The following is a 22,401-nucleotide window of genomic DNA, read 5'->3' on the forward strand; positions in this document are numbered from 1 at the left end:
AATAAGCTCAATAGAAAATGAACTCATTGCCTTGCTCATGTAACTGTAACCTCTCTGTACAGTATCTTTACAATAAAAAATATACATTAAGAAAAAAGAAATAAAAGAAAGAAAAAAGAAAAAATCATATGGATACGTATAAAAGAAAAAATGATTCTCAAAGCAAAACTCACCACCCCATTGTATATAAAGAAACACCTAAAGCAAGATAATTCAGAAAGTCTGAAAATAAAAGGTAACAGGAAATACAAACAGAAAAATAGCAAACAAGAGCTTAATGTCAAATAAGATTACATCTCGCCAAAAAGCCATCAACTAGTTTTAAAGGGCATGGATAAGGACATGGCAGTTCATAAGCATCAACATAGCATGAACCATCATAAAACAAAAACTGTAAGACATTCAGAGAAAGAGAACATATTATTAGGAGACTTTAACTTCTCTCATGTCTGACCCATAAAACAAGGAAATAAGAAAGTAAAGCTATACAAAACCTAAATAACATAACTGATATGGTAAGCATAATAATAATTCTAACTTGAGAATAACCTCTTTTTGGCTGTCCAAGGAAAACCCACAGGAAATGACCATAAACTTTGGCTGCAAAAATAAATATCAATAAATTAAGAGTATAGTTCACCCAACATTCTCTAATAACAGTGTGACAAAACTCAATTGTCTTCAGAATGTATCTATACTGAAAAGTAATGCTCACAAACAATCCTTCACTCACAGAACACAAAACTTTTTTTTTCTGCCAGTCCTGAGGCTTGAACTCAGGGTCTGGGCACTGGCCCTGAACTTCTTTTTGCTCAAGGCTAGCACTCTGCCACTTGAGCCACAGTGCCACTTCTGGCCTTTTCTGTTTATATGGCACTGAGGAATTGAACCAGGCTTCATGCATGCTAGGCAAGCACTCTACTACTAAGCCACAATCCCAGCCCCCAGAGATCTTTTTATATTAATGCTGATACTGGGGTTTGAACTCAGGGCTGGGGCATTCTCTTTTGCTTTTTTGTTCAAAGCTGGTACTCTACCACTTGAACTACATCTCCACTTCCTGTTTTTTGCTAGTTACTTGGAGATAAGAGTCTTGTGACTTTCCTGTCCAGGCTGGCTTCAGCTGCTACCCACAGATCTCAGCCTTCTGAATAGCTAGGATTACAGAAGTGAGCCACCAGTGCCCAGCAAAAATCAACGATGTAGAAGAGATGGGAGGAGGGAACTAAACACACATGAGCTGCTGAAACAACTGATCAGTGATCAGAGGAAAGACAGATATAAACAACCTCCCCGGTCCCCCAAAAAAATGGAAGAAAAAGGAAAAGCATCGTTTTTTAAAAATGAAAAAGAACAAAATAAACCTTAGGAAATCAAATGGGATTAATAAAGTCAAAGTAGACATTAATGAACTAGAAAATAAGTCATAAAACTCAAAAAATCTAAATGAACCATCAGCTAACTTAATTAAGGAGGAGAACAAAGATAAAAACTAAGAAATAAGAGGGCTGTATTTGGGGCTGGGAAGGTGGCTCAGTGGTAGAGCGCTTGCCTTGCATGCCTGAGGCCCTGGGTTCGATTCCTCAGCACCACATAAGCAAAAAGAAAAAAGCCCGAAGTGGCGCTGTGGCTCAAGTGGTAGAGCGCTAGCCTTGAGCCTTGAGCCTTGAGCTAAGGAACAGTGCCCAGGCCCAGAGTTAAGGCCCCATGACCGGACCCCCCCCCCCAAAAAAAAAGATAACTCTCAGAACTGGGTAAAGTAGCAGCGCATGTGGGTAGATCTCAAGTTTGAGGCCAGAATGAGCTACATAGGAAAACTCTGGAGCAAGAGAGAGAGAGGAAGGGAGACAGACAGATCTGTCCAAAGTGACTTAAAAACCTGGACGATGAGGGTAATTTTCTAGGAAAATATTATCAAAATGGATACTACAAGAGACAGAAACCCTATACAGATCAATATCACGGAGTAGAGAACGTTGACAAAGGCACACGAGGCATTATAACAAACTTGAAAGAATAGGTAACTTAAAGAACGTATTGATGTTACAATGAAAAAGTCTTTCTGATACAAGCTTGACTTTAATAAGAAAACCTAACAGCCTGCATTATGCATACATTCATAGACAAATAACACTTAGACATCAATGTAATGAACACAGAAGTTTATCCAACTATTCTAATTCTCTGCATGTTTCTATTCTGCATTATTGTAGGAACTAAAAAAGCTAAAGTAATGTTTACACAGGGAGAAAATAATTTCTATCTAGATACCATTTTTTCCACCCATCAAAAGTTTGACAACCACTGAGGCCTATCATCCTAGCTACTTAAGACGCTGAAATCTGAGGATCACAGTTTGAAGCCAGCCTCAGCAGGAAAGGCCATGGGACTCTTATCTCCAATAAACTACCAAAAAAGCTGAAAGTAAAACTGTGGCTCAAGTTGTAGAAGTGATTAGCCTTGGACAAAAAAGCTCAAATACAGAGCCCAGTTCCTAAGTTCGAGCCTCAGGACTGGCACACACACAAAGTTTGAAAATAGCTCATGCCTGTGATCCTAGCTATTCAGATGGCTGAGATCCAAGAATCATGGTTCAAAGCCAGTCCAGACAAAAAAGCTTGTGAAAATCTTATCTCCAATTAATTACCAAAAAATACCAGAAATGGAGCTGTAGCTCAAGTGGAAGAGCACTCTTCTTGAGCAAAGCAGCTCAGGAACAGTGCCCAAGGCCCAGATTTCGAGCCCCAGGATTGACAGGCGTGCATGCATGTGCACGCATGCGCGCGCGCGCGCGCACACACACGCACACACACACACACACACACACACACAGTATGGCAATGAAGTGGTAAGTCTAAAAATTAAGAGCTCTCAGAAACTTCTATTAGGATGGTAAACAGAAAATCTGTATAAAAAGGAATTTGACAATGTTTATCAAAATCACAAATGCATATCCTCATGGATATAGCAATCTTATGTTTAGGAATCTGTCACACACACCCCCCCCACACACATATATAGTCAGACAGGCATGAAATTCCAATGTACATAATAATTCACTGAGCACCTGTTGTCACAGTAACAATTGGAAACCTACTAGCAATCAAGAGGGAGTTGGTTAAATTATACTACATCTATATAATCAAATTTTCAGATGCTATAAAAAGGATGTTCTTAAGGTACATATATAAAAAGTTCTCTAACTATTTAAAAAGCAAGGTACAGATGAAGGTGTAAGATGTCACTTGTACAAAAAAGGGAAGCTAATAAATAGAAGTAGGAAGTGGGTTTTTCTCCTTGTGTCCTTTTGCAATTTTTAAATTTGGAAACATGTGACTGTAATCCCAGGGCAAAAAGAATGAATTGGTAGCCTGGTACTGACTGCTCACATCTGTAATCCTAGCTACTCAGGCCGCTGAGATCTAAGGTTACTGGTTCAAAGCCAGCCAGAGCAGGAAAGTCCATGAGACTCTTTTTTTTTGGGGGGGGGGTCCAGTCATGGGGCCTGAACTCTGGGCCTGGGCACTATCCCTCAGCTCTTCAGCTCAAGGCTAGCGCTCTACCACCTGAGCCACAGTGCCACTTCCGGCTTTTTTTCTTTTTGCTTATGTGGTGCTGAGGAATAGAACCCAGGGCCGCAGGCATGCAAGGCAAGCACTCTACCACTAAGCCACCTTCCCAGCCCTCCATGAGACTCTTTATCTCCAATTAACCACCAAAAAACTGAAAGTGGAGCTGTGGCTCAGGTGGTAGAGTACCAGCTTTGAATAAAAGAGCTCATGGATAGTGCCAGGTCCTGAGTTCAAAGCCCAGTACCAGGACGGGAAAAAAACTCAGTTAAAAGATCCCACCCTTGAGAGAAAAACTGGGAGAGAACAAGGGAAGGGATAACATTATCCTTTAAAAAATGTACTCTTTACCTGATTTATGTAACTGTAACCCCTCTGTACATCACCTTTACAACAATTTTTTAAAATCACACCCTTTTAATGTACTATAGTATTAATGTTTAAATTAACAAGCCATTTAAGAACACTTTGTATTGCTGGGTTTTAGGCCCTATTTCCAGAAAAGATCCCTTAAGAAACTTATTTTAAAGGGCTTAGAGAAATAGAGCACATAGATGAAAAGAGGACAGTAGAGCATCCAGTTGATTTTTATCCATGAGGATGCTTTAGAACAATCCAAGATCTTCTTTTTTAAAAAAATGACCTATAAGCCAGGAACCAGTGGCTCACACCTGTAATCCTAGATACTCAAGAGGCTAACATCTAAAGATCGAAGTTCAAAGCCAGTCCAGGCAGGAAAATGCACAACACTCTTATCTCCAATAAACCACCAGAAAACAGGAAGTGGCGCTGTGGCTCAAGTGGTAGAGGGCTAGCCTTGAGCTGAAAAGCTGAGGGACAGTACCCAGGCCCAGAATTCAAGCCCCAAGACCAACCTACAAAAAAAAAAATGCCCTGTACTCCACACCCAGATATCAGAAATTCAGGAATGTAGCCATAAGCTGATAATCACTGATGTCAATGTTTTTGTTTTATTTGGTTGGTCATAGGGCTTGAACTCTGGGCCTGGGCGCTGTCCCTCAGCTCTTCAGCTCAAGGCTAGCGCTCTACCACTTAAGCCATGTGTCACTTCCAGTTTTCTGAGTGGTTTACTAGAGATAAGAGTCTCACAGACTTTCCTGCCTGGGCTGGCTTTGAACCAAGATCCTCAGATCTCAGCCTCCTTAGTAGCTAGGATCACAGGCGTGAGCCACCAGTGCCCAGCTTTGATCTCAATGTTTTAAAATGGTGAACACTGGTTTCCAGATACTCGTCCCATACGCTTTCTATGATAACATTATCCCCTGCTGTGGTTTTCCTACGCAAATAACATCCTTGCCAAACACCAGTAAACATGTGTGGACACTAGCTACCCATAGAAATAAACTACCAAAAGTTACTAGAGCTATTACAAGTTTTGAGGGTGGGAGGAATCAGAATTAAGTTCAGTATTCATAAATTCACCCATTTCATTTGTGTGTGTGTGTGGTCATGGGACTTGAACTCAGGGCCTGGGTGCTGTCCCTGACCTCTTTTGTTCAAGGCTAGTGCACTACCACTTTGAGCCACAGCAACACTTGCAGTTTTCTGGTGGTTAATTGGAGGTAAGAGTCTCACAGGCTTTCCTGCCCCAGCTCAGATCACAGATCTCAGCAATCTTCAGATCTCAGCCTCCTGAGTAGGTAGGAATACAGGCAAGAGCCACCAGTGTCAGCTATTAGAGACAGAAAACATACCTATGTATAGCAACATTTTCATTCTAAGCTCTAAAGTCCAGACCTGCCTCAAACCTTTAAATTTCTACAAGTAGCCAGAGGTGATAGACTCCAAGGACTGAAAAGCTTTGGGGCCTGGGGCCCATGACTCATGCCCATAAGCCTAACTGTTCAGGAAGTTGAGATCTGAGGATCTTGGTCAGATGCAGAGCCAGGCAGACAAATCCAAGAGTCTTCTGAACTTCAGTTAAGCAGCAAACCTGGAAGTGGAGATGGGGCTCAAGTGGTAGAGTTAGTGCTAGCTTTGAGAAGGGAGGAATAGAAGCTAAGCAAGAATATGAGACCCTGAGGTAGGAGGGTAGGAAGGAAGAAAGGAACAAAAGAAAAGGAAAGAAAGACAAAGCTTTGGGGAGTAAAGTTTAAGATCAACATCTCATGAAACGCTGACTTTTTATTATAATTCTCTGGCACTCTAGTTTGTAAACTCTTTTGACTTTGTCTCAACTTTAACCTATATCTCACTTCCTAGCTCAACTGCTATTTTAAAAAGTATTAAATCCATCCCATTTTATATATCAAGTCTTCCTGGGATGTCCTACCTACTACTAGTTTTTATGCCCAACTGACACCATCCTTGGCATTTACATAAATTCATTAAACAAACAGATGTCCCTTAATTTTCCCTAGAGAGCTTAGACTATCTTTGCTGCTCCACTGAACTTCAGGGATGCTGAGTTCCATTCTGATACCTGGCAGTACACTTTTGTTTTACCTTTAGGCAGTTCACGATCACATTCAGTCCTGGTTGGGGGTTGGAACAATATCCTTCTGGGGAAACACGATCCAGTTAACTGAAGGTGGTAGAATCTATTCTCATTTCAGCTAGGCCTAAAGCAAGTTGGGAGCTCAACAAACCGTGGAGCTGCCTACCAGCCCAGCCCACTTCATGGAAAAAAAGGTGGATGGGGACACTAAAGGAGAGGAGCAAGAGAGCTAGAGTTATTCTAGACCGGAAGCTGAGCAAAGAGCCCATCCAAGGGCACTACATCAGCATCTATGGCATTTGTAACCCAGGCCTCTGCTTCACCATAACGTAATGAAGATTGTATACAGTTCAAATCCTACCAGTCCTGCTGTATACCAACCACCTTAGAGCAGAAAAAGAGAGGAACAAAATGCCATAGTCTTAATCAACCTCAAGGTGTTTCTAAACAGCTCTTACCCAACCAAACTAAAATCTCCAACTTAAAAAAAATGTTTCAAAGCCACCCACATCTCATCGTGAAGTTTTAAGGACAGTGGGGTTTATGTGAAGTACATTGGAAGGTTTGGGGAGTCCTATAAGGGGTGTGAGTCTCTGAACGTAGTTCCTGCATCTCGGGCTGAGCTCTCTTGCAGGGGGGTGATGGTGTTGGGCCCTACCACGCTGCCACCGCGTCCCCAATTCCGACCCCAAGTGAGAGATCCCAGGCATCCCCTAGCTCCACCCGCAGTTCCCACGGACTTTGCCCAGAGACCGAGGAGATCCAGAGGGCAGGCCGAGATGGCGGCATCCCCTGCACCCCCACAGCTCTAGGGGGGCCGTGGCCCAGCACTCACCAAAGTCCAAGAACTGTTTGATGGAGAGCGGTGATGGTGAAAAGCGTGAGTAGCGCTCTATCTGCTTGGGCACTGGCTGTTTTAGCAGCCACTGGAACAGCCGCATCTTCTCGGAAGCAGGACACCGACCTGCCGAGACGTCAGGAGGGCCTCAGGGGCCGGCACAGCTAAGCAACGCAGGTTGGGGACGATCGGCGGGGACGCACCTCAACCTCTTTCTAGAATTCCACACCAGCTGCCTTTGGAGCAGCAGCAGCCACCGCCACTGCCACCACCACCGCACCAACAGCAACAGCAGCAGCTCACGGGCTGGCCGCGACTGCCCGCTCGAGGCTTCTTAGGCCCCGCCCTTTGGGGGCGGGGCCTGTCGCTGCACGTACACCGCGCGCGAGGGTTCTCCGGGCGCCGGGGGCACGCGGGCGAACTCGATCGCTGCTGATTGGCCGCTGCCCAGGCTTTCTTCTGCTCTTGCTGCGGGGGAAGAAACCTTATACTTCCCTAGCTCTCCGGACTCTTCCTGGCTCGGCAACTATCTGTGTTCCTGGCCCCACCTCTATACTGGTCCCCCTAGGCGCTGGCCTGAGAGACTAAAAGGTAGCTGAGGTTCTAGAAGACTGAGAGGACAATGGGAGTCCACACCTTAAACAAGATCTTGCTGGGTTGCCTCAGGCCTTTGAAAGCCTGAAGAGCTCAGGGACAGCACCCCAGGCCCCACAACTGGCAAAAGGCTGAATTGTTGCACATTAGGGTGTTTCCTGCATTTTGACACTTTGATTTTTTTCATGTTCTGTTCTTAAATACAATGGTCATTTCACGGCCCCCATCATTATGACCACCTTTGGACAGAACTAAATGTAGGCTCACCAGTCCTTTCATTCCCCCACTCCAAACCCCACCCCTTCAGGATTGACAGAGCTCATTGTAACGTCACTGTTTCCTAGTCTCAGGAGCCCCGCCCTCCCAGCCTCCACTTTTTAGGAGATTGTTACATCACTAGCTCAGTTTCCTAGTTCTGCAGCCTGCGGACCCGCCTAGTCGGATACTTTTTTTAAAGCAGAATGCAAAGAAAGGAATTCGGTGTCATGCTCCCACCACACACACACACTACTACCACCCTTGCCCAGGCCCATCACAATGTCACTAACACTGTCTGGTATCTCCCTGTCGACCTCCCTTGTTCTCTACAACACAGCTGGACAGGATGATCAATTCACTGACTATATTTACAACTCCACCACCACTATTATTGGAGAAAATCAAATATAAGGTCGCTGGGAAAAGGCTCTCCTTCATATTCCTTCACCTCCATAGGACTCTGAGTTGGTTTCATTACCATACCACTACCACCCCCACCACTTTAGGGCAGGAGTCCAAGCTGATGCTATAGTATTCTTTGCGTAAGAGTAAATTTGAGTCAGGCACCGATCCTAGCTACTCAGGAGGCAGAGATCCAAAGGATCACAGTTCAAAGACAAACAGGCAGACGAGTCTTCCCTTTTCCCATTAGCCAGCAAAATGCCAGACTGGAGGTGTGGCTCAAGAGGTAGAGCACCAGCCATAAGCAAGAGATCTGAGGAAGCAAGCGAGGCCTGGAGTTCAAGTCTAAGTACATAAATACTCAGTGAATTTGAACTCTTTTTTTTTTTTTTGCCAATCATGGTGCCTGAACTCTGGGCCTGGGCGCTGTCCCTCAGCTCTTCAGCTCAAGGCTAGCACTCTACCACTTGAGCCACAGCACCACTTCCAGCTTTTTCTGTTTATGTGGTGCTGAGGAATCGAACCCAGGACCTCATGCATGCAATGCAAGCACTCTACCACTGAGCCACCTTCCCAGCCCCTTGAACTCATTTTTTATGATATGAAACCATTATTTACTAATGTGAATGCATGAAATACCACTTGCTTTAATCATTTCCACTATCCCTTGACTTAATTTTTAGTAGTACATAAATACCCATCAGAAAGAAAAATGTTGTGTTACTTAAGGAAAGGTAAAAATGTAACTGAAAATCACACCTTTGTTCTGATTGGACTGTTTTTCTCACTTCACAGTATTATTAGCATATAGCTTTTAGCTTTTGTGCCTTCATTGGGTGTTTATGCACTCAAGTCTTTGCTTGTATTTCATACATTTAAAGAAGCGACCTGTACATTCAGAATCTTGCTATGTTTCTGGATTTTCAAGAACAATTTGATCATCTTGGTGGACGACCCTGTCTTTTGTATTCAAATCAAAGAAAGCATACTACCAAGCTGTTCAGCTAGCAGCTTTAGCAGCAAAATGAAGTACAGCTGAGGGCAGGGAACAAACACATAAAGGAGACCAAATGCCTGTGATTCCTCAGTGACTTTCTCAGGTGCTACCTGCAGGGCTAGCACCTACAGGGGGAGTATAATTGATAGCAGTTGTTTGTGTATTCTCTGGAAGTACTTATGTTGTCTCTCCACAGCAAAAATGGGAGGTGAGTATTATCCTCATTTTACAGGTCAGTGAACTTAAAGACACAAAGGGCTTAAAATATTTTAATCTTGCCAAGCTCAAGTGGCTCATGCCTGTAATCCTAGCTACTCAGGAAGGTAAGATCTGAGAACTGCAGTGGGAAGCCAGCCCAGGCAAGAAAGTGTGTGAGATTCTTATTTACAATTAGCCAAAAGTAGAGCTGTGGTCAAGTGGTAGAATGCCAGCTTGAACCAAAAACTAAGAGACATTGTCCAGACCCTGAGTTCAAGCCCCAGTACCAGCACAAAGAAAAAAATCACTAACCCGCTGCACTAACCCATTACTTTTCAGCTTTACTCTTTTTTTAACAGTATCCTGTAGTTGGGATCATATAATCGGTTGCCTTTCCAGATTAGCTTCTTTCACTTAGCAACATGTGCTAAAGGTTCCTCCATCTTTTCCTGGCTTAATAGCTCCTATCTTTTCAGAGCTGAATGATTTTCCATTCTATAGATGTACCATAGTTTGTTTATTCACCCATAGAAGAACATCTTCATTGCTTCCAAGATTCACCAGCCTGTCATTTTTTGGTAGTACTGACTGGGGATTTGAACACAGGGCCTCAAACTTGCTAGGCTGGCATATACAGCTGAGCCATATTTTCTCACATGGCTAGAATCTGGATTGTTTTTGACACAGGCTTTTGGGTATGTAAACTAAAATCAAGATCTTCCGCCTTCAGACTCCCAAGTTCTGGGATTATAAGCATACACCACTACTCCCAGTTTAGATTCTAGAATTTTTTTTTTTGCCGGCCATGGGGCTTGAACTCAAGGCCTAGGCACTGTCCCTGAGCTTCTTTTGCTTAAGGCTAGCACTCTACCACTTGAGCCACAGTGCCACTTCTGGATTTTTCTGTTTATGTGGTACTGAGGAATCGAACCCAGGGCTCCATGCATGCTAGGCAAGCACTCTACCACTATGCCACATTCCCAGCCCTTGAATTTTCTTGTACAAACTATTTTGGGCAGACCAAACTTCTTGAAGTCCATTTATATTTGTCCTTTTGCTCAATTAGTCAGGGTCTTCAGTCTTATATTTCTCTGCCCACCAAAATATTTTAAGTACAGGAATGGTGTGACTGGATAATTCATTGAGGAATATTTTTTTGTATGTGCCAGTCCTGGGCCTGGGTACTGTCCCTGAGCTTGTTTTTGCTCAAGGCTAGCATTCTACCACTTGAACCACAGCTCCCTTTCTGGCTTTTTTTTTGGGGGGGGGGTCCGGTCGTGGGGCCTGAACTCTGGGCCTGGGTGCTGTCCCTCAGCTCTTCAGCTCAAGGCTAGCGCTGTACTACTTGAGCCACAGCGCCACTTCCGGCTTTTTTTTTCTTTTTTGTTTATGTGGTGCTGAGGAATCAAACCCAGGGCCTCAGGCGTGCAAGGCAAGCACTCTACCACTGAGCCACCTTCCCAGCCCCCTTTCTGGCTTTTTTTAAAAGTCAATTAGAGATGAGTTTCATGGGCTTTCCTGCCTGGGTTGGCTTCAAACCACGATCCTCAGATATCAGCCTCCAAAGTAGCTAGGATTACAGGCATGAGCCACCAGCACCCAGCAAGGAATAAGTTTATCATTTTGTTTTTGGTGTTCTTGGAGGTGCAAAAGACAGTTGAAATTTTAGCTCAGGGCTTTGGACTCCTATGCTGTGACTTGCAGGTTTTGTTAGCTATTCTTGTATGGCAGGCTTTTTTCCATTTCAAGGGCAGAAGAGAGAAGTTGGAAAGTTTAAGAGGTATTTTGGCAATCTCTATAGAAATATCTCTTCTATTGGTAACTACTCCCACTTTGTTTTCAATTTTCCATGAGTATATTTGTGCTATGCCCAGATCTCCACTAACCCTAATTTTCTGGAGGTTTGAAAGCTCTGATGAAAAGAAAAATAACCATTTATCAAAAGGAATTGGGGGCCCCCTCGTCCAGAATAATTAGTTCCTTGTAACATCAGATGCATGAAACTAGTGAAATTAGTGATCCTGAAGGAACAGCACCTGAACTGAGTACTTTCCACAATTTGAAACATGCCATAGAATAGAACACAAAAGATCAGATGTCAAAATCTAAGGTGATGCAATTCTGTTACAAGTGCTCAAACTGAACTGCACCACACAGTAACCCCAGTAATTGAGACCTTGAGATATGGCTGGTCAGAAATGAGAGATATGCTATGTTTAAATTTTTATACTGATTTAATTTGTTTACACTTGAAAACAAATGTAAACTATCTCACTAATGAGTTGGGCATGCTAGTGCATGCTTGTAATCCAATCTATAGTACTCACAAGACTAAAGCAGGAAGGTTGGGTGTTCAAGATGAGCCTAGGAAAAGTTAGTGACACCATGTCTCAAAAAGCAAAGTAGCTAGGCCCCAGTGGTTCACACTTGTAATCCTAGCTACTGAGGAGGCTGAGATCACGGTTCAAAGCCAGCCCAGGCAAGAAACTCCATGAGACTCTTATCTCCAATAAACCACTCAGAAAACCGGAAGGGGCACTGTAGCTCAAGAGGTAGAGCGCTCACCTTAGGCTGAAGAGCTGAGGGACAGTGTCTAGGCCCAGAGTTCAAGCCCCATGACCGACCAAAGGAGAAAAAAAAAAAAAGCAAAGTAGCAGCAGAAGTGCTAGGGTCATGGCTCAAGTAGAATACCTTCCTAACATGCGCATTGGATCCAAGTTCAGTCTCCACTACTACTACAAAAAATTATATTGGCTACATGTTGAAATAATAACCTTTTGGATATATTGGCTTAACAAAATATCTTATTAAAACTGATTTTAGCTGTTTCTTTTACTCTTTTTAATGTGGCTTTTAGAAAATGCGGCTTGCGCCAAGATATGAAACCAGCCCAGCTGACCCACAATAGATGAGTGAATCCAAAAACTGTGGTACCTATACACAATGGAATTTTACACAGCCATTAGAAAGAATAAAATAATATCTTTGCAGTGAAATGGATGGAACTAGAACAAATAGTGTTAAATGAGGTAAGCCAAGCTCAAAGGGACAAATGGTGCAGAAATTAGATCTAAAATACATTGGGATATGATCAATTATATAGGATTCTAGATACACACAGTGAGAGCAAAAGAGGATACTCTTAGGAGAGAAACACAAAGGCTCAATGCCCAAGGGACTCTTCATATTTAGCTAAAATAATATATATATATATATATATATATATATATATATATATATATACTGAAAGGAATGCCAAGAGATGGAAACAAAAGACTTTTTATAGTTTTAAGTTTTTGATGAGTCTGTGCTCTATCTTATGTAGGGTATATTCATGTATATATCTTCAGGAGGGTGGGGGATACAGAAATAGAGGGGAAAAGGGTGAAAAAGTACAGCAGTGGAACTCACTGGACACTGATGAAAGTGAACTATACAATTCGTGGGAGAGAGTCAAGGAACTGAAGACATTGTACGAAAGCATATATACTCATAACCTGATTCATGTAATTGTAATCCTTTTGTACATCACCTCTATAATAACAATAAATTAATAATAACAAAGAAAATGTGGCTTGCATTTGGGGTTACATTAGATTTCTACTAGATATTGTTATACTAAATGACACTACAAAGTGTTGTAATTGTATTATATAGGAAGATATCTAGTATTTGCATTGCCTTTCCTGTGCCAGACTGTGTTAGGTAAAATCACTTCTTTTAATCCTCTCTTAATCCTACCAATAAATTTGGCACTGGATCATTGTTCAGGGTGCTACTCATTTCTCTCTGCCATGACTAGAAAACCTTTACAAGCAAATAAGGTGATGCCAAACCAGAAAAAAAGAGGAGACATATTCTCTAAAATTAAAATTGCTAGTCTGCACTGGTGGCTCATGTCTATAATCTGAGCTGTTCAACAGTCTGAGATTTAGGATCAAGGTTCAAAGCCAGCCTGTGAAGACAACTCTGAGACACTCTTATCTCTAGTTAGCCAGTAAAAAGTCAGAAGTGTAGGCATGGTTCAAGTGGTAGATTGCTAGCTATGTGAAAAAGCTGAGTAAGAGCACACGGCCCTGAGATTAAGCCTGCCCTGAATTCAAATCCCAGTACCAACTCACACACAGATGCACAGATAAGCCTCGTAGAAAATAAATAACCACATCTTTCTACTTTTTGATCTAAGTTGGCAAACACTTGATTGATAATAACTTAGATAGCATTGCTTTCCTTTTCATCTAACCATAATTTACAGTGTTTGAGGGAGTGCTGTTGAAGAGCTTTCAAGAATGTGTCCGATAAATATTTGTAGTTTTCAATATAGCAAGCAGGAAAGTTTACTAGACAGTGCTCTAAATTTCCTTTCATTTCCTCAAAGAGCATCTTTTTTTTTTTTTTTTTTTTTTTTTGGTCCGGTCGTGGGGTCTGAACTCTGGGCCTGGGCGCTGTCCCTCAGCTCTTCAGCTCAAGGCTAGCGCTCTACCACTTGAGCCACAGCGCCACTTCCGGCTTTTTTTCTTTTTGCTTATGTGGTGCTGAGGAATCGAACCCAGGGCCTCGAGCATGCAAGGCAAGTGCTCTACCACTGAGCCACCTTCCCAGCCCCGCAAAGGGCATCTTGACAGGTGAAGATACACAATTTCGTGGTTAGAACTGTGACAATATTTGGAGCCTCTGAGAATGACCACGGAAAAAAGGAGAAGGAATGAAAACTGGAGAAAACATGAGAGGATTGGGAGCTTTAAGAAGGATTTAGCAAAGCCAGTAGCTCACGCCTGTAATCCTAGATACTCAGGAGGTTGAGATCTGAGAATCACAGTTCAAAGCCAGCCCAGGCAGGAAGGTCAGTGAGACTCTTATCGCCAATAAACCACCAGAAAAATGGAAGTGGCGCTGTGGCTCAAGTGGTAGAGCGCTAGCCTTGAGCTGAAGAGCTGAGGGACAGCGCCCAGGCCCAGAGTTCAAGCCCCATGACTGACAAAAATAAAAAAAAAGAACAAGAAGAAGAAGAAGAAGAGGAGAGTTTAGCAGCAACCATGGTAAATGAAGGCCCAGGCAGCAGAGACATCTAAGTGGACTTAATACTGGGAACTGTGATGGACTTTAGGATTTGTAGGGAAGAAGGTAAGGAAAGGAGGGAGATGGAAAAGTGATCAGAAGCAGAATGACACTTTCACCTCAGTCCCTCAGGGCCCGAGGGACCCCCTCGCTATTCCCTGGATGACAGGGAATAATTATTGATAAACAACTTTGGGGGGGATGGGTGGGGTGCGGAGGAGGGTGGGAAGTGGGGAGGGAAGGGATAGTGGGACAACAAGGGAAGGGGTAACAATGCTCGCCAGGAAATGTAGTCATTGCCTTACTCATGTGACTGTAACCCCTCTGTACAGCATCTTTACAATAAAATAAACACAAACTACAAATAATAATAACTATTGGTTAAAAAAAACATCTCTAGATGAGATCCTATTTCAAATGCTTAAATTTGGCTCTTCCATTAACTTTTCTAGAGTTCCATGTATCAAGATAAAAGTGTCATCATGGAATCATAGCTACAAGATTAGTTTGGCTTTCCCCCAAACACACTGCTATGGTTTGGATACATGTTCCCCAAAGGCCTATGTGTTAAAGACCTGGCACTGGGCTGGGAAGGTGGCTCAGTGGTAGAGTGCTTGCATTGCATGCGTGAGGCCCTGGGTTCGATTCCTCAGCATCACATAAGCAGAAAAAGATGGGAGTGACGCTGTGGCTCAAGTGGTAGAGTCCTAGTGTTGAGTTGAAGAGCTGAGAGACAATGCCCAGGCCCAGAGTTCAAGCCCCATGACCGACAAAAAATAAAATGAATAAAGACCTGGCACTATTGGGAGACAATGGAACCTTTAAGGGGTATGACCTAGTGTGGGGTTTTAGATTATTCAGAACAAGCCTTTAAAGAGGATCATGGGACTCTGGTGTGTGTGTGTGAGTGTGTATGTATTTTTTAAAAAATTTTGTCAGTCATGGGGCTTGAACTCAGGGCCTGGGCACTATCCCAGAGCTCTTTTTCTCAAAGTTACCACTCTACTATTTTGAGCACAGTGCCACTTCCAATTTTCTGGTGGTTCATTGGAGGTAAGAGTCTCATGGACTTTCCTGCCTGGGTTGGTTTTGAGCCCCAATCCTGAGATCTCAGCCTCCTGAGTAGCTAGGATTACAGGCATGAGCCACTGTCACCAGCTTCCCTGATGTATTATTTTCTCTCTTTCTCTTCCAGCCATGGAGTTAATTCTCCTTCATCATGAACCATCACTATGATATACTTCTTCACTATAGGCCCAAAAGCAACAAATCAACCAACCATGGACTGACACCTCCAATATTGTAAGGCAAAATATATCTTTCCTGAGTTAGGTGTAACTCCATGGTAAGTGTCTGTTTAGTATGTACTAGGTTTTGACTTCAACCCCCTCTCCCCCCAAAAACGAATAATAAACCTCAAGAAGAGGTTGATTTATTATTTATCATATATATGTATATATATATACATATAATACATACATATATATACATACATATATATATAGTTCTGGGGCTTGAAGTCACTGTCCCTGAGTTCTTTTGCTCAAGGCTAGCACTCTACCACTTGAGCACAGCACCACTTCCGATGTCTTCTGTTTATGTGGTGCTGAGGAAATGAACTCAGTACTTCATGCATGTTAGGCAAGCACTCTACCATTAAGCCACAGTCCCAGCCCTATATTTTTAATTAAATATTTTATTTTTACATTTTGTGGTGCTAGGGACTGAATCCAGAGCCTTGTACATACCAACACTTTAATACTTTAGCTACATTCTCAGCCTCTTCCTCTTTTTATGTTGACTATTTCAGGCCTTTTGTTACAATCACAGAAAGTTGACTAACACGGAGATCATATATGATTTGCCTATTTGAAAGATGATGCTAAAACACACCTCCAAAGGAGTAGAGGAGCAAACCAATTAAGGACTTGTAATTATACAAGTTACCACATGCACCTGGAGTTTCATCCTGCTTGGGAACTCCTTGAAGGAACACAGCTAGCCATCTCAGAGTTATCTTACCTGAAAGGGAAGGAAAATGGGATATTTGTACACTAACTCCCCTCAGTTAGTCACTGAGGGTTGTGCCAGGGAAGGGAGTTAAATCCTTCAGCTCTGCCCTGCTGTATGTACTGCCCTGAATTTTATCCTTTTCTGGATTTTGTGAAAATAAAATTTTATCATGCACATTCATGGTTATATAATTTCATTTCACTTGATTGGAATTTAACTTTTTGAAGTATTGTCTTAATGCTGGGTGCTGGTGGCTTAAGTCTGTAATCTTAGCTAATCAGGAGGCTGAGATCTGAGGATCATGGTTCAAAGCCAGCCCAGGCAGGAAAGCCTGTGTGACTCTTATCTCCAATTAACCACCAGATAACAAGAAATGGAGCTGCAGTTTAAAGTGGTAGAGTGCTAGCCTTGAGCTCAAAACCGCAGGGTTAGTACCTAGGCCCCCTGTTCAAGCCCCACAACCAACAAAAAAGTACTGTCACACAGTACTAGCTTTTGCATACTAGCTTCTGCAACTAGCTTCTTTTGTACTTAGTATTGTAAAGGTTCATTTCATATTACATGTGTAGGCAGAGAGGCATTTAGGTTATTTCTGTGTTTTCCATTTTTCTCTATCTCTCTCTTTCTCTTTCTCTCTCTGTTTATTTCCTTTTTCCCTTCCTCACATCCCTACTTCCCTTCCTTTCCCTTTTCTTTCTATCTATACATCTATACCTATCTACCTACCTATGATATATATATATATATATATATATATATATATATATATATATATATAAAATCTACCTGTTGATCTATCACTATCTTTCTTGCTACTACAAGCAATAAACTACTGCCATGAACAATAGTTTGGGACAAGTATACAGAGCTAGAAGTTGAGTGCTTGGATCAAAAGATATGAGAATATTTAACTGCAAATTGATTAAACTGACAGATAAATAAGAGAGTTTGTTAATCTATCTCCCCTTGTCAAAACTTGGCATTGTCAGACTGTTCATCAAATACTCTGATTCTTGATTTGAATATTGGGATTCACAGGTTTTTATATTCAGTTCTATGCAACTATGGGCTTTCTTCCCAAATAGTATGGTCATAGCATACTGATCAATTCCTTTTTTTTTTTTTTTTTTTGCTGGTCCTGGGGCTTGAACTCTGGGCACTGTCTCTGGGCTCCTCTTGCTCAAGGCTAGTACTCTACCACCTGAGCCACAGTGCCACTTCCGTTTTTTTCTGTGATTAAGTGGAACTAAGAGTCTCACGGAATTTCCTGCTTGGACTGGCTTCGAGCTATGATCCTCAGCTCTCAACCTCCTGAGTAGCTAGGATTACAGATGTGAGCAACCTGTGCCTGGTCATACTGATCAATTCTATAAATGCATTTAATGAGTTCTATGAGCATCACCGGGCTTTCAAGATCCAAGTTCCTCCCAGGCTGGGAATGTGGCTTAGTGGTAGAGTGCTTAGCTAGCATGCATGAGGCCCTAGGTTTGATTCCTCAGTACCACATAAGCAGAAAAAGCCAGAAGTTGCACTGTGGCTCAGAGTGCTAGCCCAGTGTGGCTCAGAGACAGTGCCCAGGCCTGAGTGTCAAGCTCCAGGACTGAAAAAAAAATGATCCAGACTCCTGAGGACTCCTTTTTGAGGCTCTTCTCCAGATGGAGTCTCCTTACTTTCTTTTCACTTTCACGTAGCTATAGGAGGGCCCCCATATTAAAATAACCAACTTCTATGGGCTGGGAAGCTGGCTAAGCGGTAGAACGCTTGCCTTGCATGCATGAGGCCCTGGGTTCGATTCCTCAGCACCACATAAGCAAAAAGAAAAAAGCCGTAAGTGGTGCTGTGGCTCAAGTGGTAGAGTACTAGCCTTGAGCTGAAGAGCTGAGGGACAGCGCCCAGGCCCAGAGTTCAGGCCCCCAACCGGACCCCAAAATAAAATAAAATAACCATCTTCCTCTGAGAGGATTCCACTGGACTCCTCTTTAGGGCTTTTTTTCTAGATGGAGAGTGCTTTCATGGCTTTCACGTTCCCTCTCACATAAACTTACGCTGTTTATTTTAAACACACATACACACACAAATAATAATAGTAATAAAGGTCATCTGTCCTCATTGGGGTGGAGATCAATCCTAGATGCCCTCATTCCACCGAAGGTTATATAGCTGTACTATTTACTGACTACCTGCATAGTTATTCCTGAGTTATCTAACTCCTCTGACCTTTGGTTTTTCTCATCTGGAAATGGGATATTGGAATAATGCAGCTCCCCCCCACCCCCACCCCCACCTTTAAAAGTTTGTTATAATGACTGGAAATAGTATTTTTCAGTCCTCAGTCAGATTTCAAGTACGGGAGCCACAGCTGACAATGTAGTATATAGGCAGACCCCTGACCTTGACATTCCAGGCTGAGATCTATGTGTTTGGAAAAGCTTCTCCCTCTTTCCTTACTCTGTACCTGGCAGGTAACGCGAGAAGGCTGCACTGCAGCTGATCTCTAAAAAAAAAAAAAAGGAGCTCATGAATCTCCAAGAGGCACATTGGCTACAGTAATAATTTATTGATGTCAATGTCACCTGCAGCTATTGTTCAAGTACTAACTTATTCAATAGACTCTGAAGGAAGAATTAAGATAAGTATTTTTCTTAGAGAACAAGAAGACATCATTTTATTTTATTTTACCTGCAAGAGTAATTTCCAGACCTGAAGGACAAGGAAATAGTGAAAAAAAAAGTGAAATAATAACTCCACTATTTACATTTACTATTTGCATTCAAAACAGTATAAGTGGAGTTCAGAACTGTGATATGAATGGTGCCAACTGTGTATTCATTGGATAGAAAGCAGGCTGAAGTTATAGCTCAAGTGGTAGAGCATCAGCCATGAAAGAGCAAGTCAAATGAGTTGTGAAGCTCTGAGTTCAAATCCCAGTACTGCAGAAAAAAGAATTAGTATATTTAATACTTTAAAAAAAAACAGCAGTTACATTGCAATTTTGATTCATTTCGATTCCGTAGAGAACTAAGATCTCTCCAACAACACTAAGAGAATGAAAGAAAAAAGCAAAGGACAGAGTGAAGTCATGATACAAACTAGAATATAAATTAAAAACCTACAAATTTACAGGTGGTTCATGGCTATAATCCTAGTTCTCAGCTGCAATCTGAGGATGGCAGTTTGAAGCCAGCCCAAGCAAGAACGTCTGTGTGACCCTTATCTCCACTAAATTACCAAAAAAGCTGGAAGTGGAGCTATGGCTTAAGTGACAGAGCACTAGCCCTGAGCAAAAGCAGTGCAAGGACAGCACCCAGGCCCTGAGTTCAAGCCCCAGGACCAGCACTAAACACAAACAAAAATGAACCTACAAATCACCGTTAGCATCTTACTTGTTGCTTCTTGATTTGTATTAGTCACCAAGCCACTTGATTCTGTCTCTTCCCAATCTCTCCAATCCTCAGCTTCTCTACCCCAACTGCCACCACCACTAATGGAGCCAAGGCCACCATTACTTCTCATGTGCATTTTAAATACATTTATAATTTACAGAGCAATGTTCAGACAACTACTTTGGCAAAAAAAAAAAAAAAAGCATTTGTTAGGCAAGTACTATGCACTTTTTATGCCAGCCTTAGGGCTTGAACTCAGGGCCTAGGCGTTGTCCCTGGGCTTTTTGCTCTACCACTTGAACCAACACTCCCTTTCCAGCTTTTTGGTGGTTAACTAGAGATAAGAGTCTCACATGGGGGGGAGGGGGGAGGCTGGGAAGGGAGGTGAAGGGTAAACAAAGGAGGAGGCTGCAATGCTTGGTAAGAAATGTATGCATTATCCTGCCCATGTAATTGTAGCCCCTCTGTACAGTATGTTCTCAAATAAAATAAAATAATATTAAAAAAAAAAAAGAGTCTCACAGACTTTCCTGCTGGCTTTGAACTGCGATCCTCATATCTCAGCCTCCTGAGGCAGCTAGGATTACAGACATGAGCTACCAGTGTTTGACTTAGTCATTTGCATTTTAACACTTCATATAGTCAGCATAAATACTAAGGTACCTTGATCCTCAAAATGCTACTTATAGCGGTATGGAAATAGAGAGGTATGGTATAGGGAAATGAAATGCTTGGCCCTAGGAATGATCTCATTTCATGTTATAGCCACCGTCATATGTTTTCCTGACAATTATGGAAGTCACAGAATACATCACTACCAGCAGCACTGAGTGTACTAACTGAGAATGAATCTCTTGTTCCCAACAGGTATTTATAGAAACAAAGTCAGATGTGGTTTTCTCTCATGACTCCTACTTTTCTTACAGTAAACAACTCCATTTCTTTATTATTATTATTATTATTATTATTGCATGTTCATTGTACAAAAAGGTTTCACATGGTATTTCACATATGCATATGTTATATGACTTCCCTTGCTTATATCCAGTGGTATTCTGGATTTTTATTCCATTTCTAATCATTCTACTTATGAAATCTTTCCAAGGGGACAAGAAAGAATTGGAAATGTTTTTCTTCATTCTTCTTGCCTTTGCTTATTCAAATAAAAACATCATTTTTGAGAAAAACTCTACATAGGTTGTTCTGAATCCTTTGACCCTGAGAGATGGACACACCCCTGGTATAAATGAGTCTTGATGCTTTAGAGCTTGGAAGGTAACTTACAAGTCAGCTGACCTACTCTCTAGTTTTATAGAAGGGGAAGTAGAAGCCTATATAGCCAAGTGAATCATCCAAGAATGCACAGGTCAGGGCTGCTAACAGTTTCATAAGGCCATAAAAAGCATTTACCAAGAGTCTTCATATCCAGCCAATAACAGTTATACACAAAGCTTCAATACAATAAATTCAGTCATCACTACTGTAAGATATTGTAATAATTTGACCCGAGCTAGACCAAAGTGTCCTTGAAGTTCTCTATGAAAGCAAAGCTTACTAAACAGTAGTATAAGAAGACCATAGAACCAGGTGCCAGTGGCTCATGCCTATAATCCTAGCTATTCAGGAGGCTGAGATCTGAGGATTGAGGTTCAAAGCTAACCCAGGGAAGAAAGGCCGTGAAACTCTTATCTCCAATAAACTACCAGAAAACCAGAAGTGGCACTGTGGCTCAAGTGGTAGAGCACTAGCCTTGAGCTGAAGAACTGAGGGACAGCGCCCAGGCCCAGAGTTCAAGCCCTGTGACCTACCCCCCCCCCAAAAAGAAGACCATAGAATTCATAGTTTGCCTATTTCTCAGAGCAAACTTTCTAAAAACATACCCCTTTAACCATACACAACTATTCTTCTGATTTTAAAATAAACCTTTAACATTGACCTTGTAAAACTTTTATTTTTTCACATCCACAAGAATTTATGTCATTTAAAATTCATATAAGTGGCATATCATTGTTCTCAGCACAGACAGCCCTCATTGTCTGTGGGGGCATGGGTTCCAGGACCTGTGGTGAATACCAAAGCCTAAGGATGCTCAAATATCATATAAAATGGTTTAATATAACCTACGCATTGCCCTCTGTATATGCTAATCATATCTAGGTTATTTATAATACCTAATACAATGCAAATGCTGCATGGTTGTTATGCCACAGAAGAACACTTCAACTTAGACTTAGTTAGTTAATTATTTTATTGTCATTATATGCTTTCAATTAAAAGTTTGTTTTAAATAAAGATCTTCAGCGTTTTCATGGATCTGAGCTATATACCATCTTCTGACTCAGAATTAAAATTACGTATAGGACTTCAAAAGGGAATCGAAAATTGTGTAATGAGGCCAACTACCAGAGCAACTGCCCTCATTCACCTTTTCTTTAAGACAGAGAATGGCTACCGCCCGCCTCTGCCTCCCGAGTAACTGGGATTTCATGAGTAAAAGCCCACCCTTCATTCTGCGTTCATCTTGAGGGACTATGGATACTCTTATTTAGATGGATGAGAAGGTTGAAGTGTTTAGAAATGTGTTTTCCTCCAATAGTACTAATGTTGGACTTTTAATGGCAACCCCTATTTAT

At 42.0% G+C, this 22,401-nt stretch overlaps 2 protein-coding genes across 3 annotated transcripts in view; both read right to left on the bottom strand.

The window, feature by feature from the left end:
• Pdk3 (pyruvate dehydrogenase kinase 3) overlaps positions 1-7,193 on the bottom strand; it is a 69,022-nt gene extending 61,829 nt beyond the window's left edge. For both annotated transcript variants that reach the window (XM_070040693.1, XM_070040694.1), the window contains exon 1: positions 6,863-7,193. In XM_070040693.1, coding sequence (XP_069896794.1) covers positions 6,863-6,968 — 106 coding nt within the window. In that variant the 5' untranslated portion in view covers positions 6,969-7,193. The remainder of the gene's footprint in view (positions 1-6,862) is intronic.
• A 6-nt stretch (positions 7,194-7,199) lies between these two features.
• Positions 7,200-22,401, bottom strand: part of LOC138839935 (putative transcription factor SPT20 homolog-like 2) — an 85,149-nt gene continuing 69,947 nt past the window's right edge. Inside the window, exons 2-3 of the mRNA XM_070039403.1 lie at positions 9,112-9,241; positions 7,200-7,333 (exon numbers count right to left, since the gene is read on the bottom strand). Of these exons, the coding sequence (XP_069895504.1) occupies positions 7,200-7,333; positions 9,112-9,241 (264 nt within the window). The remainder of the gene's footprint in view (positions 7,334-9,111; positions 9,242-22,401) is intronic.

This window comes from Dipodomys merriami, unplaced genomic scaffold, assembly GCF_024711535.1.
Source record: "Dipodomys merriami isolate MVZ:Mamm:240054 unplaced genomic scaffold, mDipMer1.0.p SCAF_3, whole genome shotgun sequence".
NCBI lineage: Eukaryota > Metazoa > Chordata > Mammalia > Rodentia > Heteromyidae > Dipodomys > Dipodomys merriami.